This window comes from Solea senegalensis, linkage group LG19, assembly GCF_019176455.1.
Source record: "Solea senegalensis isolate Sse05_10M linkage group LG19, IFAPA_SoseM_1, whole genome shotgun sequence".
In the NCBI taxonomy this organism is placed as follows: Eukaryota; Metazoa; Chordata; class Actinopteri; order Pleuronectiformes; family Soleidae; genus Solea; species Solea senegalensis.
In genome coordinates, this window is record NC_058038.1 from 14,509,241 (window position 1) to 14,531,704 (window position 22,464).

At 39.1% G+C, this 22,464-nt stretch overlaps 2 protein-coding genes across 2 annotated transcripts; one reads left to right on the plus strand and one right to left on the minus strand.

Moving 5' to 3' along the window:
* Positions 1-1,283: 1,283 nt before the first annotated feature.
* On the minus strand, positions 1,284-5,658 carry asphd1 (aspartate beta-hydroxylase domain containing 1). The gene is made up of 6 exons (XM_044051117.1): positions 5,577-5,658; positions 3,848-4,323; positions 3,471-3,677; positions 3,015-3,222; positions 2,394-2,507; positions 1,284-1,441 (listed from the first exon to the last, which is right to left on the minus strand). Exons 2-6 carry the CDS (start codon positions 4,292-4,294, stop codon positions 1,332-1,334), a joined length of 1,086 nt encoding a protein of 361 aa, XP_043907052.1. The 5' UTR covers positions 4,295-4,323; positions 5,577-5,658; the 3' UTR covers positions 1,284-1,331.
* Positions 5,659-5,754: 96 nt separating this feature from the next.
* Positions 5,755-22,169, plus strand: sez6l2 (seizure related 6 homolog (mouse)-like 2). Its single transcript, XM_044051108.1, has 19 exons — positions 5,755-5,881; positions 6,633-6,713; positions 7,058-7,186; positions 7,285-7,515; positions 11,703-11,839; positions 12,148-12,340; positions 13,973-14,158; positions 14,254-14,437; positions 14,824-14,987; positions 15,950-16,144; positions 17,619-17,757; positions 18,336-18,532; positions 18,652-18,846; positions 18,993-19,187; positions 19,279-19,470; positions 19,851-19,889; positions 20,178-20,295; positions 20,415-20,526; positions 20,646-22,169. The coding sequence occupies exons 2-19, from the start codon at positions 6,656-6,658 to the stop codon at positions 20,673-20,675; spliced, it is 2,694 nt and encodes an 897-aa protein (XP_043907043.1). The 5' UTR covers positions 5,755-5,881; positions 6,633-6,655; the 3' UTR covers positions 20,676-22,169.
* The last annotated feature ends 295 nt before the right edge of the window (positions 22,170-22,464 follow it).

Sequence of the window (22,464 nt, forward strand, 5' to 3'; positions counted from 1 at the left end):
ATCAGTTAAATGAAAAATATCGCACAGTCAAATGCATTTGAGTTGGCGTAGATCAACTCCTGCACAATCAACAAATCATACATCATGAAATAACATGGAGTACATAAATCTAAACAAACTCAAGAATAATCTGTCTCATGGGATGGATTAGTCCAGTCTCTGTAATCCACATCGTGGGACACTCATGTGAGCAGATGGTAGATGAGATGAAATCACAGCCACTAATTCTGCTGATTGAAAAGACGGGCCAAAAAGGGCCACACGGTTTGAGCTGGAATAGTTTTGAATTGTGTTTTAATGTCTTTAAATCAAAAAGCATATAAGCTACACATTGTTTCCAAACATATGCTCAAGATAAGTGTTTGCACAATTACGTTCATAAAATATGACAATTTATTTTCATTATCAATCCACATTCTAATTTCAATAAATGATTCTGTGATATTTGAAACCTCCCAAGTTGTCTCTGTCTCACTTCTATCAATTGTCGATCTATTGTTTACACAGAGTCACTGTTTCACTTGTTATTTATTTGTTATTTGGATTCCAACTCTGCAACATTTAAAAAAAAAAAGAACCTGATAAATGCATGTCATATAATGGTGAAAGAAAATATATTCATATATAGAAACATAGAAGTGTCCACGGAGGGTTACAGTAAGAATAGAAAGATGGATCAATTGTATTTTTGGCATTCATTTTGTAAACAAAAGATAAACATAAATGTACACTTTATATTTCACAGTTTTTGGTTTGTACCGTATAGTAAATAAACAATGGCCTCTTTTCCTGAGGGCATTTTAGCACATGCATCAGCAGCTTAGGACTCACTCCTGTTATCATGACAGCTAGGTTTCATGCAATTAGCAGTCATTCACAGAGTACATGGAGTGGATATACATGTTTATGCTATGCTAAGAATGAAAATAACACCAGATCTACTCCCCTTAGATTTGATCTGCTTGTGCTTTCAAAGGCTGTCAGCTTAAAGTTTGTAACCGCACTGTCTAGCCTGTAGCATTGTCTAACGTCATCCATAATAATGCATTCAAGTGGCACTTCCTGGTGTACGGCAGACCATAAACCCAACACCCTTTGAAAGCCTGGCAAATGGCTTAATTCTCTGGGTAAATTCACACAGTGATCCATTAATCTGAATTAATGCATGAGTCACAACAGGCAGGGCTAAAATAAGGCATCCCTGGATGTTGCGTGTGTGTGTGTATATATGTGTATATATATATATATATATATATATATATATATATATATATATATATATATATATATATATATATATATATATATATATACACATAGCAGGAGCAAATTCAGAGGTCGGGGTTGAACATGAAGTCCAAAGCTTGTCTCTCTGCTGCAGCCACATTAGGATGCCAAAGGTCAACACTCAGAATGACTCGGGGTCCGGTATCGGGAGGCCCTTTGAACACAGACAGTTTTAGGGGTAAATGTGACAGCATATGCATATTCATATATTCAGAACATCTTAAAAGCAGCAAGAAGGGAAACATCTATTTATTTTTTTTATTTTTTCCAGTTTTTTCAATGCCGTTTTGTACACAAAGTGTTGCATTTCACCTTGAGGAAGAAATCTAGTGGATCTATTGTCTAGAATAGAATATAATATCAATAATAATTTTTCTTTAGTGTAACAATAACATCAAGAATAGTTGTGGTGTTTCTGTTTCCTGAGCCATTTATGTCTATATTGGGAGCTTTCATATTTTTACATATAAAAGTAGATCTAATCCCCCCTTTGCAACCAGTTCCAGGATGATAATTATATGGTTTCTATGCATATCTATCCCCCACTAAATGGTAACTATAATGATAATGATACTTACAAAATTGAAACTATAGTGATTAAGAGCATTAACTTGTAAATCAAGTGAGAAGAATAGGCTCATTCATCCAAGTTCTTTTTGTCGCCCTCTGGTGGTTAACTACAACTTTCTTCCTACTTCCTAGGCTTCACTTTTCAAACCAGAAGGCTGATCTATTTTTATATCCATTTTTATATACCCTCTATGGTTCTTCGTGAGAGATATTCACTTGGCTGCAATACGCAACTTGATCACAAGGTGTCACTAAGTCATTACACGCTCAAAGAAGCGGTATTTTCTACATTTGTCTTACTTGTGGTTGTCTGTGATCCAGGTCATTGTATCTTCAGGAGTTTAGATCAAGCCAACTGGGCCTGTTTTAGTTAAGATGAAGACCTTTCACCCCTCACCCAATTAAAGGCGCATTAAAGGAACGTCTTAGATGAGACAACTGAAAGGTTTCCCACTCACACAGAACCACTGTGGAGCTCTGTATGGTCACACATTACGATAAAGATTCCTTCTCAAAGATTCCCATGACTCACTGACCCTTGTGGGAGACAGTGTGAAGGAAAGAGTCGTCAACCAGGAGGCAGTGTCCCTCTGACCAGCACTGAGGTTCCCCTCCTACCACCAGCTCACACATGGGCGGAGTCTGCAGACCTACAAAAGTGAAGCCTGCTTTTTAAAAAGAAGATCATGCACTCCACGTCTGTCTCTGTTTAAAAAAGAGAGGGGATTATAAGCAGACAGATTATAGCACGAAATGGGCTGAGGGGAGACCTTATCCTACTAAATACCGCATCATGCAGCAGCTTAGTATTTCAGTGGGTGCAAACAATCTTTCTGCTGATTTGTATAAAATGTTTTGTTGCAAAGTGCCTCGCACTCAGATTCCTATATTTGGGAGTAAGTGACTGAATTAAGCATTTGAAAATAAACATTTTGATGAAGGGGCTCCTAATGACTAAAGCGAAATTTCATTTTGATAAGGTCGTCAGATATGGGTTTATAGAATGACTCATTCAGATATTCAATCATTTTCTGGATCACAAGTTGAGTTTGGAGCAGTCGCTAGAAAGTGCATCGCAACAAATTCAATATATTGTGTGGCACTTCCCAAAGAAAAGCTGATGCAGATAAACAAATCATAGAAATTCTTTAACTCACCAAGATGACAACGGAGGCGTGTATTGGTGGGTCCATATGAACTGCCCAATGTAGCTCCAGGCCTCAGCAGCCAAAATCCAGCAGAGCCCAGTGAGTTGCTGTTTATAAATGTACGTAGAGAGAGAAGTGTCCGGTACGTGCAGGGACACGAGCGACAGTTTCCAGCCACAGAGACTCCTGCAGTATACAAGGGAAACACTGTCTGCCCCTGAAAGACAAAGTGACCCTCGGTTAACAGAATATTTAAAATGCGGTCCATACAGCAATATGAATCTATCAATTATGTACAATAAATGTACGCTTTTTCTTCAAAATGGGAAAAGTACATCTGGCTGTTTTGTCCATTTGGGCTGCTGTAGAAACAAGGCAGCACTAGATGGCAGCCTCTGACTGAAGGCCCCTGCCATTTATTGCACTGCTTCTTTCAAAGTCACCCTAAAACATTTAATTGTTTACCTTTGGACCCAGACAAGTCCACCCTTGTTTTGGATCGATACCCCGCTGGTAAACAGCCTGGAATTCAGCCAAGATTACAGGATAGTTGGCTTCCAAGACCTCAATATCATGTCGATGTGCATCACGTGGGAAAAAAGGAACACTTGGGACATCCGGCAGGAAGAAGAGATGAGGCTTCTGTATAGCAGAGTGATCATTTAGTCCTATCTAAAAGTGAAAACAAAAGTTGAAAATTATTAATTCTAATGATATTTACCCTTGAACAAATAATGTGCTCGCATTCATCCTTGTACACAATATTGGCCAGTTGTTTACAAAATGAAAACAACTCTGGGACCACAGCACATTGTTGAATAATTCATTTACACGGGACATACCTGCTCACGAAGGCCCTTATGAATACGGCCCATGCCCGCCCAACTGTAGCGCTTGGCATACTCCTGCAGTGCTTTGTAGAGTTTTTTGGCCTCTGCAGATGCCTGAGCTGGAAACAAAGCACGACTCAGCACAGGGGTGAGGTAACCCTGTCCCTGCTCCTCATCCTCCTCCGTTTCCATGGGAATGAAGGCAGTCATTTGATCACTTCTCGACAGCTTGTATCGTGCACTGCACTTGGTTGCAGTGCAGCTACGGGACATCATGGAGCGCCTTGAGCCTGACTTGATCTTTCCAGCATGTGCATGGCCGGGGATTGGCAGGTCACAGCCCATCCGATAACAGTGCCACAAAAACAGGAGCAGCAGAGTCCATAGAAGGCCACTCAGTGAATGGACGCCCAGCTCCACATACAGAGGCATGGGAAGTGTGTTCATTGGCCAGTGCATCCTTCTAGTTTGTGAAGGACACTGAAGTACTGAAATAAGAAATAGAGAGATAATGGAAACCCATTTGTACAAACCCCAACTCCAATGAAGTTGTGTTAAAATGTAAATAAAAACAGAATACAATGATTTGTAAATCGTTTTTGAGCTATATTCAATTGAATACACATCGCAGTGGCAGCAGCTTGAGCAGAGAAGCTCAGACTTCCCTCTCACCGGCCACTTCATCCATCTCTTCTGGGGGAATCCCCAGGAGTTCCCAGTCAAGCTGAGAGACATATTCTTTCCAGCTAGTCCTGAGTTTTCCCGTGGCCAATGTAACTCTGCCAAAATTCTTCTATTTTGAAGAAGTCAGTATCGGCTACTAAATATCATCATCATATCATCATTATTTATACAGTGTATACATATATATATATAGATATATACAGTATATATCTATATATATATAGATATATACATATACATATATACACATACATATGTATACACTGTATGTATCTATATATATATATATGACATATGTATTAGGAAAAGCAACAACATTTAGTCTGACCTCGCTTTAGACTTGAACAGCAGCAGGACTCTCAATGTCTTAAACTCTTTTTTATTATTGTTTTTAAATGCATCTTTTATATGCTTTCACTGGATGTGTGTCTTTTAGCCCTCTTTAGTTCTTTCATTGTTAATTTGTAAAAAAAAAAATGTAGTAAAAATTGGATTGGATTGGATTAAACCCAAATGGAGTGGAACCTTAATAAATATCATTGTTGACTGTTGAATTTGTCTGAAGGCAGACTCTCTATATATATGAATACTGCATAAACAAAGGTATTGCTCTGTGTGTGTGTGTGTGTGTGTGTGTGTGTGTGCGTGTGTGTATGTGTGTGTGTGTGTGTGTGCTTTGCTCAGGTAGGAGGGCTCTTTTCTAATAGGCTTAATCCAACGGATGCGTTTCGTAGTTGCATCAATTACATGCACAGTGATGACACTGCCCACTGGAAACACCTATAGGCTACAGCATGGCAAAGCATCATAGAGTGGACCGTGGCTCGTGTTTTGCTTGCAGTGCTTTCTGCATTCATTTTGTTTGTTTGTTTGTTTTTCTCCCTGCACCATCACCCACAGCTCGGGTTAATGTCCGAATCTCATGTTAGCGCAAATATATATCTACCCGCAACGGGAAACCACGCCACAAAAATGTTCGCCATGCACATGCAGACCTTTAAACGTGGACAGACACGGCATTTACCCGCTGCGTCCTGCGTGTCCCGTCTCACATTACCTTAATGAAGCGCAGGGCTTTTGTCTGACTCACTTCAGCACCGTGCCGCTGGACAGCTCCTCCAGCACCAGAAAGACAAAATGTGGCTTCTTTTTTTTTTCTTCGCTGCAGCAACTGCAAGCGGCCGCTAGAGGGCAATCCAAGTTTCAACATAAATGCCCTCACATCATAGCCGAATGCGTCAACCACACGGTAAGCAGCTATAGGGGCATCTCACCAGCACAAATCCCGCCGTGGTCTTGGATCCTAAAGCAACAGGATACAGGTCGGGAGTCCGACAACAGGACGCAGCCTGGAGGACAAAGGTAAGCGACAGGAGCTGACATTGATGCTGCTCTCACAGTAGACCACAATGTGACGATGACTCTTGTCCAAAAAAAATCGTCCTCTGCACAAAGAGGGCCGGGGGAGGTGCGAGTGATGCTGCTTCGTAAACCCTCATCATTTTGTCACACACCGGGATATTTTCACCGAGGAAACGCCTCGAATTACAGCGCAGGAGCCTTTTGACATATTAACAGGTTGATCATGCAATCAGGTTCAGGGTGTACCTGCAATGAGGGAAGGCTCCTTTGCTGAATTTTGGAATAGCGCATTTACGGGCATGTTGTTGCAGGTTTGGGTGAGAAAATGCACTGACTGAATATTTTTTACCTCATATATTACCTGCTCCACTGCTGCATGTCCTATGACATGTATATTTAATTGTCACTCGTGCTTCTGCATTACACACACTGATTGTGGAGCCACATTGATGGAGCTGAGGTTTTTACAGTATCACATCCAATGAGATCTGATGTGGCACCCTGTAGCCTGTGAGGTGTAAACATATGATCGGGATGTGAAGTGCAAGAGAATAATTGATTTGACTAATAATTTGCCACTCATTTCACAAAGGTGTTTCTGCACCTCCTACACCTAACTATCAGATACTAGCACATGTAACTATTTACATATACTACATCGCATTACAGAAGCCTATACAAAATACAGCAGTTTTGTATTTACATGTGTGCATTAACTTGCTAACCAGTGGTCTTTCTTTAACTTCTTCAGGTCATCCAGTTTCATCCAAAGTCATGGGATTCACACGCTTTGTGGTGATGCTGTATGTCACCGTGATCCCCCTCGTTTCAGGTAACTGTTGGTTAACTGGGCTAACACAATGGTGAAGCCAGTTTTTTCCATTTTTCCATCATTTGCTGGTGGCAAACTGAGCTTGTGTTTGGTGTTTTGCTCTGCTGTTACTAAATGAAATAGGTTTGCAGCTTTGTGTTTATGTGTTTCACTTGTTCATCTTTGGCAACTGTGAACAATTGTTTTGATCTGGGATTGCAGCACCCATTTTAAACACGTATGGTCATTGCCGTACATATTTTACATGTATCCCTTTCTTTATTGAATTCAAACCTACAGGAATGTTTGTTTTTTGTTTGTTTGTTCTTGCAAATAACAATTCATTTTTGTTCTGGCTTTTTCAGGAATGCGTTTTAGGATTCCCAAATCTGATGCTCCACCAACACCTACTCCAGGCTCTTCCCCACTGGGTGACCTGATCCATGCTGCTCTCCAGAGTAAGGAATACTTAGGCCGAGCTTCTGCAGGCACAGGTACACCAATGCAGGCCATTAGAGCTGATGGATTTACAGCACAGTGTGTGAGATTGTTAATTGGAAATGACGTTCATTGAGTTGCACTGACTTAACAGGTACAACCACAAACCCGACGCAGGCTGTACCTGGGCTCGGGCATTCTGAGACAGCAGCGACAGTCCTATCACCAGGTCTGCTCACCACAGCTTTAAGCTCCTCTCCCGCTGCTGCTGCTGCTGCTGCCAGTCAGACAGGATCAAGGGATGGCATGTCTTTGCTGCCCATAGAAGAGGAGACAACCACCACTCTGATCACCACAACAACTATAACCACAATGCATATGCCAGGTACTTTGCATGCATGGAGTGGTTGTGCCTTTATTAATATGGCTGTGATAAAGTTTTAAATGAGAAAAATGCTGGAACAACTTGACGAAAACATCTCACATCTGTGGCTTTAAGCTGCTTAGATTTTGTTGGCGCACACAGTGACAGCATCTTCCCACTGAATCACTTTATCAGGACATGAGTAATTTCTCCTTCCTGTCTCTCTCTGATAAAGAGGAAAAAAGGAACTCCCCTGACAGACAAGGTAATGTAAAATAGTTATTAGATATTGGTGATAACATATCTATTCAATGTAAATGGGGTGTAAAATAGATATACATATACTTTTTAAGAGAAAACCAACATGATATTGAGTCAAAATATAAAGAGACATTTATTCAGTATTCACTATTAATTATTTATTTTCTACACTAGGGGCATTTTAAGCTATGGGTTTAAGTACAGACATGGTTGTTGATGCTTTTGGTCTTATTTCTGCAGCAATAACATGATTCTTTTGCGTCTATATTTCAGGGTTAGACATGTGTTTACCCTTTGGAGTGACACCTCATAGAAATACATGTATACACTGAATGTTTGTTCATTTTGGCGTACCCAGAAAACACAACAGATATTTGGAAAAATTGAGTGGTCCATTATCAGCTACTGAATCTGGAGAATCCAGGAAGTACATGGCCTGCTTCACAGTATCATAATCATCAATGAGGAGTTTAATCTAAGTAGAAATCATCAGGTAATCACTTAATTTAAGAAAATAGAAACCCACAAGATGAGGTTGGATCAGTTTCTGGTGTCTGCTGTCATCTGACACATTCACTGGTTGTGTCAAGTCACAGGAAAACCCCTGCATCCAGAATAATCTTAAAAATAAAATCAAAATCGACTCATTGTCTTTTAGTAGTTGCAACAAACAAATAACAATTTGCCAGGGAGCATGAAAAGAGTGTATTGAGTGAATGAAGTGCAACTAGTTAAACCTGTGATGTCAGCACTTTTACTGCTGATATTACATTGCTATTATGACCAGAATACTAACAGAAGAAGATGAAGAGAACAGTAGCATCCCGTATGAACACTTGTTAGAAATGTGCTCAGGTGAGACCTGATTATAGCATTTCCTATGGCCGTGGATGTTTGGCAGCTACAAATGATTAAATTAAGGAGGGGGCTCGTCAGTTGATTTAAATGGAAGTGGAGAGAGAGATGAAGGTCAGTATAAACATAGTTTGACATTTTGCTAAATATGCTAAGAAACTTTTTTGTCCAGAGATAGCGTCCAGAGAGGACTGGTGCCACTTTTAATATTATGCTTAAAGCTCCTGGGTGAAAAGAAACAACACAAGGTCACCAAAATAAAACCGGAAGCACAAATAAAACACTGATAATGAGCATGAATTCAGGGAACTTGCTTAACAGCTAGTTAGCTTAGCATTGATAATGTAAACATAATGCAGCCTGTTGGCTTATTGTTTTAGGTGCCAACAAAATATGTCAAGAATACATTTACATATTATTAAATTAACAAGACATGTCTTCTGTCTTTGTTTCTTTTGTTGTTTACTTTTTTTTTCTTATTCCACATTTGGACAGATCTGTATGCTAAGCGAAGCTAATGCTAATCATATGCTGGCTCCATAGATTTGTTTATGATTCTTCACATTCCATTCTCTACACTGGCAAGCAAATAACTTGATTAATCTAGTTCTAAATGAATTGATGTCCACATTGTCAGTGTCGGCTGTTATTTATGCCCCTAGCAAACATTTGCTACAAAGCCTTTTCTCCTACATACCATTTGTATTACTAAGAGTGGTCAGTAATTTGATTTTACAAAGCACAAAGCAGCAGTTCCAGTCTTTATTATGGCCATTAAAATAAATCAATTTATTTAATTATTATTATTATTATTATTATTATTATTATTCATAATAATAAATATTGATGTTATTTTATTTTTTTTACACAGATTGCCAGCAGAGTTACTCAAACGCAGCAAGCTGCAGAGTCGATAGCGCTGAACGTTACTGAGACTCTTGATCTGAGGGAGGAAAGAAAGATATGTTTAAATAAAGACGGTTGAAATTGGAGAGGAAGTTGCACACATGTCAGTGTGGATAATTGTTGCCCAGTCAAGTTTTGCTCTCTCTTCTACTTGCAGCAAACCCACTTTCACTTTCAATCTCCATCTGTTGCTGACATGTGGAAATTAATCAAATTAGTTCAATGTTTTACCTGTAAATCAATACAGTGTAATATCGGGTATAAGTGAGACTAGAGCACATATTAGTTTATTCCTTTTGTACTCTGATCATTTGGTGAAGAGTCACAGTGTCACTTGCATAGCTGATTTTGTGTCAAATATGATTTTCATCCTTCAGTTCTATTAAAAGGACAATATTGTGTTTTGCACTTATTCTTAGAAATGCAGTCCAATACACTTCATTAGAGCACTAATGGTAGCCAAGCAGTCAGTCTTGACTTTGTGGTTAAAATTACTGTCAGGATCCACCAGCCACATTTGTTTATATTGATGGCTGAGGATATTGTTTTCCAGTTAATTAAATCACCACAGCATTGCCATATCTGACAGCAGTAAGAGGTATGCATGAAGTATTTGTACCCTCTACTTTGAAATAAGCTCCCCATGTGTTCATTTAATTCAAGCTTGTGTACACAAAATTAATAAAAATGAATTAATAAAGATCCTTGAATTAATCACTAAGCTTTTAAAATAACTAAACACACTTGGAGCTCTCTGCCCCATGATATATTTCTTTGTGAATTTCGCTTTCCGGGATGTTGGGAGTAGATCAGTAGACTCTACTCAGCAAAGACACTTTGCAATGAAGAAATATCTTAAGACTGTCATCTCTTTCATTATGTTACAGGCATAATTCTTCTCTACATGCATGTTGACTTGCATGTGAGTAGCAGTTGGGTAAAAAGAAAAAAAGCATACTCTTATCTCTCAGAAACAGAAAAGCCTTTGAGCAAAGTGCTTAAACTACTCTCGACTAATGCTGCTAATATAAAAATAACTTAATTATATTGTAATCTATCTATAAATTCAAGTCTGTCTGTCTGTTTGTACGCATACCGAACCGACAGGTCATGTGACAGGCTCCAATCTTGGCAGATGACTTATGTGGAAAGAAAATATTGGTAGAAATGTGACAGATATTGGAACTCACTGAAAATGAATAAAACGTCTGGTGTGTAAAAGTTGACATTTAAAGTTTAGAGTTGCATTCTGTACCAAACAGAATACTCCTCCACTCCCTCATTCCTTTTTGCATACCAGAATGGATGTCTTTCACATCTCTCTCAACTCCTCCACTCTTTCTGCCATTATCCTCTTCTTCTGGAACTGTTCTTCTTCATTTGCATAATAAGCTTTTGCTTTAAATGATGACATCCGCACCACGTTCTGTTTGGTTTGTTAATTTGAGCCACTGTTGAAATCAATGGCAGTTGCTGTTTGGTCTTTGAAACAGGGGAAGCTCATTCCAGGCCCAGTTGCCTATACATAAATTCTGCAAATGAACAACTAGAACAAGAAAATGTGATGTAAAACATGTAAAGCTACAATGCCGTAATTGTGTTTTTATTTACAGTGCATATGTATAAACAAAAATGGGCTATATAGGCAGGAAAATAACACACCATGATCAGCTATTTGTCTACAGACTTCCCATCCACACAGGAATATGTTAGAAAAAGCTCTGCTGTCGTGTATGTTTCTGCAACGCTGTCAATCAAACAGTGGTTCCAGTGTCTGCGCCAGCCCACCGCTCCATTGAGTCACAGAGAAGCTGAGCTTCCCTGGAAGTGACGTTTTTTTCCGCATTTGTCCAATCTCTGTCAAACTCACTGCAGTAAAAAAACAATTCCATGTCGTTCCATAGAGAGCAGTTAAAGCTGAGCTTCAAGTGGTTTTAACGCGGCTGCTCAAGGCTGCTACGGGAATACAAAAATCACGTAAGACGATCCGTCGTCCGTGACTGACACGTTCTACGTGCGTTCTAGCACACATAAGCGTAAATACGACACAGTACAAAACATTTTAGAGGAAACTGAGCTTCCCTTGCTGTCAATAAACCCTCCTAATGTTACACAATGGACTTTTGATATAAATAGCTAAATCTAATAAGTGTATTTCGCTTTTATTTATTTTTTTGTCTTCACAGTGCAGTGCAATGTGACTTTGTCAGCAATGGAGGATATTGTCGAGTCCCCAGATCCTGCATCATCATCATCATCATTTTCCCCTCTGGAGTGCACCTACAGCATTACGGTGTATGCGGGTTATGGTGTGGAGATTCAGGTAACCTGCCTTATCTCATATAAATCCACAAATAAACAATCAATAATTTACTTAATGTTACTTTGAAAGCTTTTATTTCGGCTTTTTCACTAATTACTTGCATGGATATGCACAATTCAAACCTTTGACGAGCTGTTGACATCTTATTAAGTCTGTCAAATTAACTAAAGCAAATAGCAAAGTGACATCCATTTGCATACAAAGTCTTACTGTGTAGTAGGCCTTGTGTTCAGCAGATCAGTGATCATGTGACCTGTCGCTGACATTATTTTGCCGATGCTGTCATTATTTCCTCTCTTGCTCTGTAGGTGAGAAAAGTAAATCTGTCTAAGGAGGAATCTCTGACGATCACGGGGTACGGAGGCACAGGACCAGAGCTGTTAGCGAACGAGACGCTGATGAGAGAGGGTCAGGTGATACGCAGCACAACCAATCAGGTGCACATTCACTACCGCAGTCTCCGCGAGACCAACCATGGAATGTTCAGTCTCCACTATCAAGGTAAAGGCAGTGGCCGTTGTACTGACATGACATAAGACTGCATCACATTTACTCTGTGTTAAACAAGTGCTTATTTTTTGCTGAATATTGTTTTCCTTTTTTTAAATGAAGTACAGTTAAGACCTATACAGACTCTGCAAGAAGAGTCTGTATAGGTCTTAACTATACATAGAAGGAGAGTATGTATGTGCAGAGCATTAGAACACAGACATTTTTCTTTTTTTTGAGGTGTCAAGAATAAGAAGAAAGTTAGTTCTGGCCAGGACATATCATACTTCACGAGAAACTCAAGTGCAAAACTCTTGTGAAGTCCTCATATGGAATGACAGCACAAGCATTAACCATGCCAATTTCAAATGGCTGCACAGTCGCAAGAACTCTCAAACAAGGGCTACAAGAAACATTCTGATTATGAGGCCTTTAGTCAGAGAATTAAGACAGGAATGAAAACCTGATCCTTTATGTTTTCTTGAACTAAGTTTGCCCGTGTGAATTAAGCTTATCTATTTTTCAGAAATAAATCACTTTGTGGATCAATGTGACTCAAATAATTGTTTTTGTCCTATAAGTTTTGTCAATCATATATACAGTAGGTTCAGTCCAAATCAGTGTGTGAAGTGGGGAAAAATAAGTGCCGGTACTCCCTTTTTACAAATGAGGCGTGTCTTTCTGACAAAATTATTCAGTCAATAAAAGACACCAGAAGATTTTGCTGATGTTTACAGTGTCCATTTATTTGAAATATTTCTTGAAATAACTTAAGACTTCTTTTCACATTTTGCAAACTTGTATATTTAGATTTCCAACAATGACTAAACTTAAACTTCAAGCACACAGTCCATTTTATTTAGTGTTTACTGTTATTATACTGTTCCTCCAGGACACAAATGTGTCAAGAAGTCGGTGAATATGACTTAACATTAGTGGCAATTTATAAACACAAAAAAGTAGTCAATTAAAGCAATTAAGTAAGCAATGAAGGAAGGAAGGAGCTGTCGCTGCAACAGGCAAACCTTTCAAGACGATGCTGCAAATCTCATCGATTTAACAAATCATTTGTCCCAGTCCCAGCGCTTAACAGTCGCCTAGAATAAGCGGTGAAAATCACACACGTTGAAATCAGCTTGACTCCTCTCTTTTATTTATTTATTTATTTTCAGTCGATGGTATTGTTGATTTAATGTCACTGCTTTTAAATGATGTTGTTTGCCTCCTTCTGTGTTGTCTATGCTGGCGTTGTGGGTCCAGCTTTGTTGAGCTCAAGACAGAACTATAAATCACATGTCATTCTGTCTGTATCTAAATCGAATAAGGAGATGTTGAGTCGACATTTGAGAAAAAGAGATTTGATGAGCATTTTCACAACATTTATACTCATAGCAGCTGCTTGACAAAGGTACTGTGGACAATCTGTTGATCATGGTGGTGATGGATGACAACATCGCTGAGATCTGAAGATTTGGAGATTAACATCCAACTGATTAGTTCATAGAAGAAACTCTGACTCATCATCTGCCAGTGATAGATGAAGAGGAGAGAGAGGGAGAGCAGATCTTCTCCAAATCTCAAATGTTCATCTTGCATTTTCCAAAATAAAGTGTGTTTCTTTCCTGTTCCCGTCAACGTCGACAGCTTTTCTGCTGTCCTGCCCCTTCCCTCTGTCTCCTGAGAGCGGCGGGGTCACGGTGACAGACATCCACCCTGGAGGTCAGGCTCACTTCCACTGTGATCCAGGTTTCCAGGTTCGTGGCCATGAGGTGTCTACATGCGTCAACACAACACAGCCTCACTGGAGCACCCCGGAACCTCAGTGTGTCGGTGAGTGAAAAAAACAAAAAAGGTTTAGATTAAATGGAACAACTTTTGACTACGGAAAATAATACGTGTGTGTGTGTGTGTCATTTATTCCTCAGCTGTGTCTTGCGGAGGGTGGATTCGTAATGCAACAGTGGGACGGATACTGTCTCCACCCCCACCATCTGTCAGCAACCACAGTAATGGAAATAACTTGAGCTGCCACTGGTTAATAGAAGCCAAAGAGGGACATAAACTCCACCTCCACTTTGAGAGGATTGCACTGGATGAAGATGATGATAAGTGAGTTGCCATTGTTGCCTTTCCATTAGTTTGTGCATCACAGAATCTCCTCTGTGGTTTAAAGGCCACTAAGAGTTCAGCCATTGAATAACAATGAGTGCACATTTAGGCATCATTTTACAAACATATGTTCCTCTTAAGGTTTATGTGCCTTACCTTAATTTGTTTGCTCCATTCACTGCATGTTCAGTTTTAATGATCATTTAATGAAAGGCACACAATGTACGCTACCTTTCATATTCTCTTTTCTAATTTAAAAGCATCACATTCCTCGATGATGTATTGTATCTTCGAGTTGCTATCTGTGCACATCCTTACCCGTATTATCAGACACTGATTATATATCATCTCCCTATTTTTCATGAGCCTGTCATGTTCCTCTTTAGGTTAATTGTGCGCAGTGGGAACACTTCGCTGTCTCCGCCGCTCTTTGACTCGGACCTGGATGATGTCCCAGAACGTGGGTTGCTGAGTGAGAGCTCCACGCTGTACCTGGAGCTCACAGCCGATTCGTCCTCCATCCCTCTGCTTCTCGCGCTGCGATACGAGGGTGAGCGCAGACAATTTGCATACTCGCCCTTTGTCTCTTTCCTCACACAAGGACGTCTCTGCAAATCCAACAAGATCAAACTACTTAAAGCGAATGTGGGGATTTTGCCAGAAAACATAGATGTGCATTTGTTGTAGAATTACGAACCCACCAGCTTTATGAATTTAGTAAGATAGTTAGATAAGTAATGTTAGATATTACATCCTAAGTGGGAATTAAATTAAATAGCTTAGAGCCCTTTAGAAAAGCAAGGTCTTCATCCAATTTGTTTGCTGTTGTGTTGAAAAGGACCATAACGAGCCACGCAAGTGCACAGTCCTCTGCGCTTTTACGGGGTTTACTTTAGGTTTTGATGCTTAAGTGCTGAAGCTGATATCTCCCTGTACACGATAATTGCATCATGTCGTTTTCAACTGGTCAGCAAAACAATACAAGAAACAAACAAATGAACGCTACATTGCCACACAAATAAAATACAGAGAAAAATAAAAGAGTTAACAGTTAGAAATGAATAATAAATATAATAATTCAAACATGGGTCAAACTGCAGTGCAGTGCAGAGTATCGTTGCCTCACAGCAAGAAGGTCACCGGGTCTGATCCCTGTGTGGAATTCACATCTTCTCCCCGTGTGAGTGTGGGGTCACTCTGGGTAATCTGGTTTCCTCCCACAGTCCAAAAACAATATTAGGTTAATTGGACATTGTAAATTGAGGTGTGAGAGTGAATGGTTGGTCCTCTTTGTATGTTGGCCATGCAATGGAGGATAAAGCCATGGAAAAAAACTCAAGCACATTTTTTATAGCCTTAGGTTAAACACGATAACGATGATACTATATACGATAACGAATATACTATATCACCAATACAGATATCATTACCAGAAACATCAGCAATCATAAGCATTTCGTTTTTAGATAACCTAAAATATACCATACTAACTCAAATGATGTTATGTTTTAGCTTTCGATGATGAACACTGCTGGGAGCCTTATATGCCGCATGGAAATTTCAGCAGCAGTGACATCACATATCAGCTGGGCACCACTGTTACCTTCACTTGCTCTCCGGGCTATGTCATGGAACAAGGCTCAGGGACGATTGAGTGTGTTGACCCAGGAAATCCCCACTGGAACGATAGTGAGCCTGTGTGCAGAGGTGAGTTTCATGCATAAGAACTGTTTGTATTGTCTTTCCTTATTCCTTTCTCCAGTTTTTTTTTTTTATTTTTATGTCTGCGTTGTTACCTTGATTTTCTTTCTAAATCCATATTGCATACTGCATGATGTGACAAAGTTGTTTGCTTCATTAATATTCATACTGAATTCTGTTAGGACGGGGTGCCTGAAGCATCAAGATGTTGTAGCAGGAAGACTACAGTCATGCTGTCTGTGTCAGCTGCTGATCTGTCTGGCACGCTGTGAAAACTGAGAATAGCAGTGAGAATGTGGATGTGCTAAAAACACAGGTGTTAGAGTTTCAACTGAGCATCAATGCGACAGAAAGATATTCTTAAAGCCATATGCCGAGCTGTGTTTTTGTACTGCGTGAGGGCGCTGAAGAGGTCGGACTTTTTGTGGCGACTGACAAAGTGTTGAGTGTCGACGTATGCTCTGCCTTTGGCTGGAAACTGCTTCAAACAGAGTGTGTATCTGTGATTGATTTTACCCAAATGAAAACTAGCTTTCATCTCAAAGCAAAGCTGTTTCCCAGTTTTTATTCCTTTGAGATAATCTTTCTGGTTAAAGTAGTGTGTACTGTCTTAAAGCTCTTTTCCATCACATGGAAATTCTGTGAGTAGTCCTGGGTTCACTCCACAGTGAGGACTGTTTGTGTGTATTTATTTATTTGCGTATGTATTTATTTATAGTAGGGACATTGGACATTAATTAACATCAACGCATAAACATGCCAGATTTTAGCCACTGGCTAATCTACATCTGTACTTAAAAATGACAAAAACAACAGTAAGAACAAATGTGGAGAAACGGCGTTGGCTGTGTCCCAGTTAACAAAGACAGACTATGAATATTATGAAACATGTGATGCAGAAAGACAAACCTGGAAATAGGGACAATAAGTTTAAAGGAACAAAAATTAATTTAAACTTAAAAAAGGATTTTTTTAAGGGTTTCAGATGGAATTGCCCTTAATTTATTGCACTTACATTTACAATGGAGTACATTTTTTTCATATAATTCACTATTAATATATAAAAATACAGACATGTTTGTACTTTGCACATCTTTAAAGCAATGTTAAAGGGTAAAATGTATGACATAAACATGTACAGTTTTCCTGGCAATGTGTGTGTGTGTAAAGCAGCAGCAGAATTTTAATTTGCAGTTTGCACCTAGAGTTGTCACGTCCCTACAGAAGCACAATCTTCACTGTTGCATCACACATCTGTTGTCAGGCAGGAAGTTGTTGTTTTTTTCCAATAAGTAAAAGTGTTCAAGTGATCGTTCTTCACATTTTACTGCATCTTGAGACCACAAATAGGTTCACTGCTTGATTACTTATTCTATTTTCTCTCGCCGCATTAATAATGAATTGCTTCTCCAGTTTTTGTTTTCTTCATCATCTCCTTAATTTGTCACCTCAGTGTCTCTCCTCTCTTCTGCTCCTTAAGCTCTGTGTGGAGGAGAGCTGACCGAGCCCACGGGTACCATCCTATCTCCTGATTGGCCCCAGAGCTACTCCAAGGGGTTAGACTGCGTGTGGCAGATCCATGGCAACGAAGAGAAACGTATTGAACTGGATGTTCAGATGTGAGTTCAGCTGCAGTACATGGCTGTGGTCCCTCTGCCTTTGCTCCGTCAGTTATGACATAAAGTGTAACTCAGCACAGGGATGTTGCAGGCGACACTAGCACGGGCAACTTTTTTGTACTGGGGAAGACAGGGAGATGATTCTTTTGATGATGGTTTGAATGTACTAGACATTTGCTTTAAAATTATGCACCACAGTATATCTGAAAAGTGAAAAGAAAAAAGTCACCTTGTCAACCTTGAAAGTGTTATTCTGCAAGTAAATACCATTTCCTGCCTTTGGAAATGGGCGTCAGCACACTTTTGATTCCTAAAGAATTGCTTTAATAATCTATATAACCTGTGCTTCGACTTCAGGTTGAGCGTGTGTCTTTACACATATTCAATACCTCAGCTCATTATTCTAATATGTTTGTAATATTATTATAATAATAAAAATGATGATATAAGTAAAATGTAATATTTTGTGTTAGCATTATGTTGCAGGTTTATACTTCTCCTACCTTTCCTCTTTGGCAGTGCCAGTTTTTGGTTTTTTTGTTTGTTTGTTTTTTAATTCTCACCTTTCCTGCCTCAAGCTTAAACATCCGCCACACTGATGTATTGACCGTTTTCGATGGACGTGACCTCATGTCTCACGTGATTGGGCAATACCTGGGGTCCCGAGAGCGTTTCCAGGTGGTGTCAGGGGGGTCAGAGGTGACCATTCAGTTTCAGAGTGATCCAGATGACTCCAGTTTCATCCTAAGTCAGGGTTTCCTCATTCATTATCGTGGTAAGAAGTGGGTTTATGGCCTAAACTATGTCTTACCGTGTCAGCACTGACAAGACAAATGAAACCATAAAGATCATTCTTTAATTCTCAGTGAAATTCCCTCTTTCTGTCGTGTGCAGAGGTTGAGCCAAATGACACCTGCCCAACCCTCCCTCAAATTGAGTTTGGCTGGATCAGCTCGTCTCACTCCTCCCCCGTCAGAGGCAGTGTGTTGACCTACCAGTGCCAACCAGGGTATGACATCAGTGGCTCTGACATCATCACCTGTCAGTGGGACCTGTCCTGGAGCAGCACTCCACCCACTTGTGTGAAAGGTCAGACAACCGGGGTCGTACATCTGAGATATACGTGTGGCGTGTTTCAAGATAAGAGTGATTAAGCCAATAAAAGTATCAAACGGTTATGGGTTAGTGGGTAGAATGGGTCGTCATGCTGTCATGTAACTCTTTGTCCCTTACAGTCCAGCAGTGTCCTGACCCAGGAGAGGTGGTGAACGGAGCGCGCTCTGTGCGTCCCGAGGCTGGTTTTGCAGTCGGAACAGTCGTCCGTTTCTCCTGTAACCAAGGTTACCAGCTGGAAGGCCCCAGCCAAATCTCCTGCCACGGCCGAGACACCGGCACACCCAAATGGAGTGACCGCAGCCCCAAATGTGTCTGTGAGTGCCTGCTCTATTTACTCGGCTGTTGATCATGCTAATTGATGCATTGATTTGAAAATTAAGTGTGTATATATGGCTATTCCCACAGTAAAGTATGACCCATGTCCAAACCCGGGAGTCCCTGATAATGGTTACCAAACCCTGTATAAGCACAACTACCAGGCAGGGGAGACTCTGCGTTTCTTCTGTTATGAGGGCTACGAACTAATTGGTGAGGTCATTATCACCTGTGTTCCCGGCCACCCCTCACAGTGGAACAACCCGCCACCATTTTGCAAAGGTAAATGTTATCACTTTATTTAAAAATGCCGTATTACACAATCACCGACCACTTTACTAGGTACACAGGGACACGTAATAAGGCTCATTTTCCATCTTGAGGGCCCATTGAGATACAAGATCTCTTCTTTCAGTCCTGGTCAAGATCAGCTGCACAAATAGTACAAATAGTTACAGAGACAAAAAAATTTCAATTTAATATTATACAGTATGTTATATTTTGACCTGTACCGTCTTTGAACACATTTTTCTGTTCTTATTGTGCACATACAGTATGTGTGAGCCTTATTTTAGTTTTTTTCTTTCTTTCTTTTTTTCTGTGCTCAGCACAGAAATATGGTGTGATTTTTAATGTATTAATGTTTCCTTCATTTCACACAGTGGCATATGAAGAGCTCTTGGATGATCACAAATTAGAAGGTGATATATGTGTTCATATATCATTATATGTTTATGTATCATATCAAAGTTTGTTTCGCAATATGTAAACCCCTAGACATCTTTGTATTCCATGTTTTGGCACCCTCTGGTGTACAGTTATGGATGTATAAGTGCTCGAAATATCATCTCAAGAATAGCAGAAACCAATCGATATTGTATGTAGCCTATAATTTATACAACCAAATCTTAATTTATGACGGTGCGATGTTGAAGAAAATCACGAGTAATATCAAAAATGACTTTGATTATTTTCTGTATTTATCACAGTGTCCCAGTCTTTTGAGCCATCCCATCAGATCCTGAGTGAGAACATTGCTCTGGCAATAATTCTGCCAATCATACTGGTCATTCTCCTGATCGGAGGAATTTATATGTACTATACAAAGTAAGTACACTGCCTCTTATGTACACGTTTACATGGCGACATTGTTTCAGTTCTTCGGTTCTTCTTTTCAATTGTTTCTTTGTGAGGTGACATGTCCTTTTGTTTTCTCGCCTCTGCAGCATTTGCAGACTAGAATGGAAGCCACTCTTCTGGAAGTCGCTGTCACACACACACTCCTACAGTCCCATTACAGTCGAGTCAGATTTTAACAACCCTCTTTATGAGGCAGGGGTAAGTAAAAGTCATCCCTAAATTGACCAGTAAACATTTCTGACCTTGATTTGAAAAAAAAAATCAATTTAAAAATTAAAAGCAGTGTTTTGTTATTGACTGATTTCCTTACTTCACAGGATACACGGGAGTATGAAGTGTCCATTTAAAGCAGAACCTGTTTTGGTGAGAATTAAAAACCACACAAAGATTGAATTATTTTGGAAGACAAATTACTTAATATTATAAGGCCTCATGCCCCCTTTCTCTCGGTTTTTTGTTTTTATAAATTAGCCTTTTGTGTTTTGCCACTACAGTGTATCTGGTTTATCAATTATGGAAATGCTTTGCTATTTTTGGTGGTCCGTCACACGTGGGTCCTAGGTTTCTGTATCATTAGGACCAGTGCCTTACGAAGGGTAAGAAATTGATTGCAAAAGAAAAAAAAATACATAGAAGTGTGGAGAATAAGAACAGAAGATGGATGGGAAAGGGGTGAAGGGAAGTGAATTTATTTATTCATCTATTTATTTTAGTTGTTAAATCACTTGGCGATACTTTATTTGTAACAATCAAAAGTTACTGTTGTGAGTATAAAATGTACACTGAATGTTTTATTTATTTATTTATTTATTTTATTCCATTTGATTGACTTTACAGTGTTACAGTAAAGGAGAAGGAGACTTAAATTTTCTTATGACAAAATGACAACATTATGACATTTAGACACGTTTTCTCTTCCTTACTTTGTCTTTTTCTCTGTGTAAACACACACAAACTGAATGTAAATATCTGATTTAATATTGATTGAGGTTCATATATAGATATATACATATATCTATATATGTATATATCTGTATATATATATATCCTCATATGTATACACTTATACACGGTGGTGGGAGGTTATATATTTTCATTATATACATATATATGATGAAAATTCAGTGCCAAAATATAATGTTCAATAATTTATTGTCCCTACGTGTTTCATCTGTTGCTATAATAGTGTTTACAAGAGCAGTGTTTACTTTACTTTTTGCTGTTTCTGGAGTGCACTGTCACCCAGCGTCACATAACACGTAAGAAAAAGTGAGGACATGAATGTCATTATGCTTAGAGCATGCACTGATTGTAAATTATATTGCTTCTGCTCAATCTTGCCATTATCATCATAGTTACTGACAGTTATCATTGTTATCAGATTTGATGTTGTATGCACTATGTTGATGAAAAACTTGCAAACTTGGCTGCTTGCTGTGATGCATTATGTATTTATTTACAAATATTGTTTGAACAGTGATTCGCTGTCAAATGAAGGATTCGGAGCCTGTCGCTTAGTAGACTAAAATCTTCTCTTATCATCTGTAGCATTTTATTTATTTATTTATTTTGCTTTATATATATATATATATATATATATATATATAAATACACTCTTTTGAAGGCAGTGGATTATTTGCTGAGCTGGAAATAAAGTCTTTGTTGAATAGTGTAAGACTTGAAATTATTACCTGTTGTTTTTCCATTTAACACAGTCTTATTTGTGTTCATGCATACACAGAATATGAACTGTATTCATATACATGTAACCTATCCAATGGAAAGAATATCATTGTGTTGAAGTGATGTTATATGTTTTATTAAACATCTTTACAGCTCTACAGCTCAGAAAGCTTGATACATTATTTTAACAATACAGTAATTACAATATTAACTTTCATCTTGTTGTTATTTATCCTGATACACTAGTCATGCAAGAGTAGTTACTGCAATATGTTACATGAGTCACATGGGTCAGGAGATACAGATGGGTCACAAGGGTAACACATGGATAACAAATTGTCAGAAACATAGTATGCATCAATTTGCTCTTGTCAATATTTATAATCTAAATTACGTTGTGATAGTTTATCTTTTTATCCAACGAAAAACGAAAAACGACTGTGTGGTAACGTC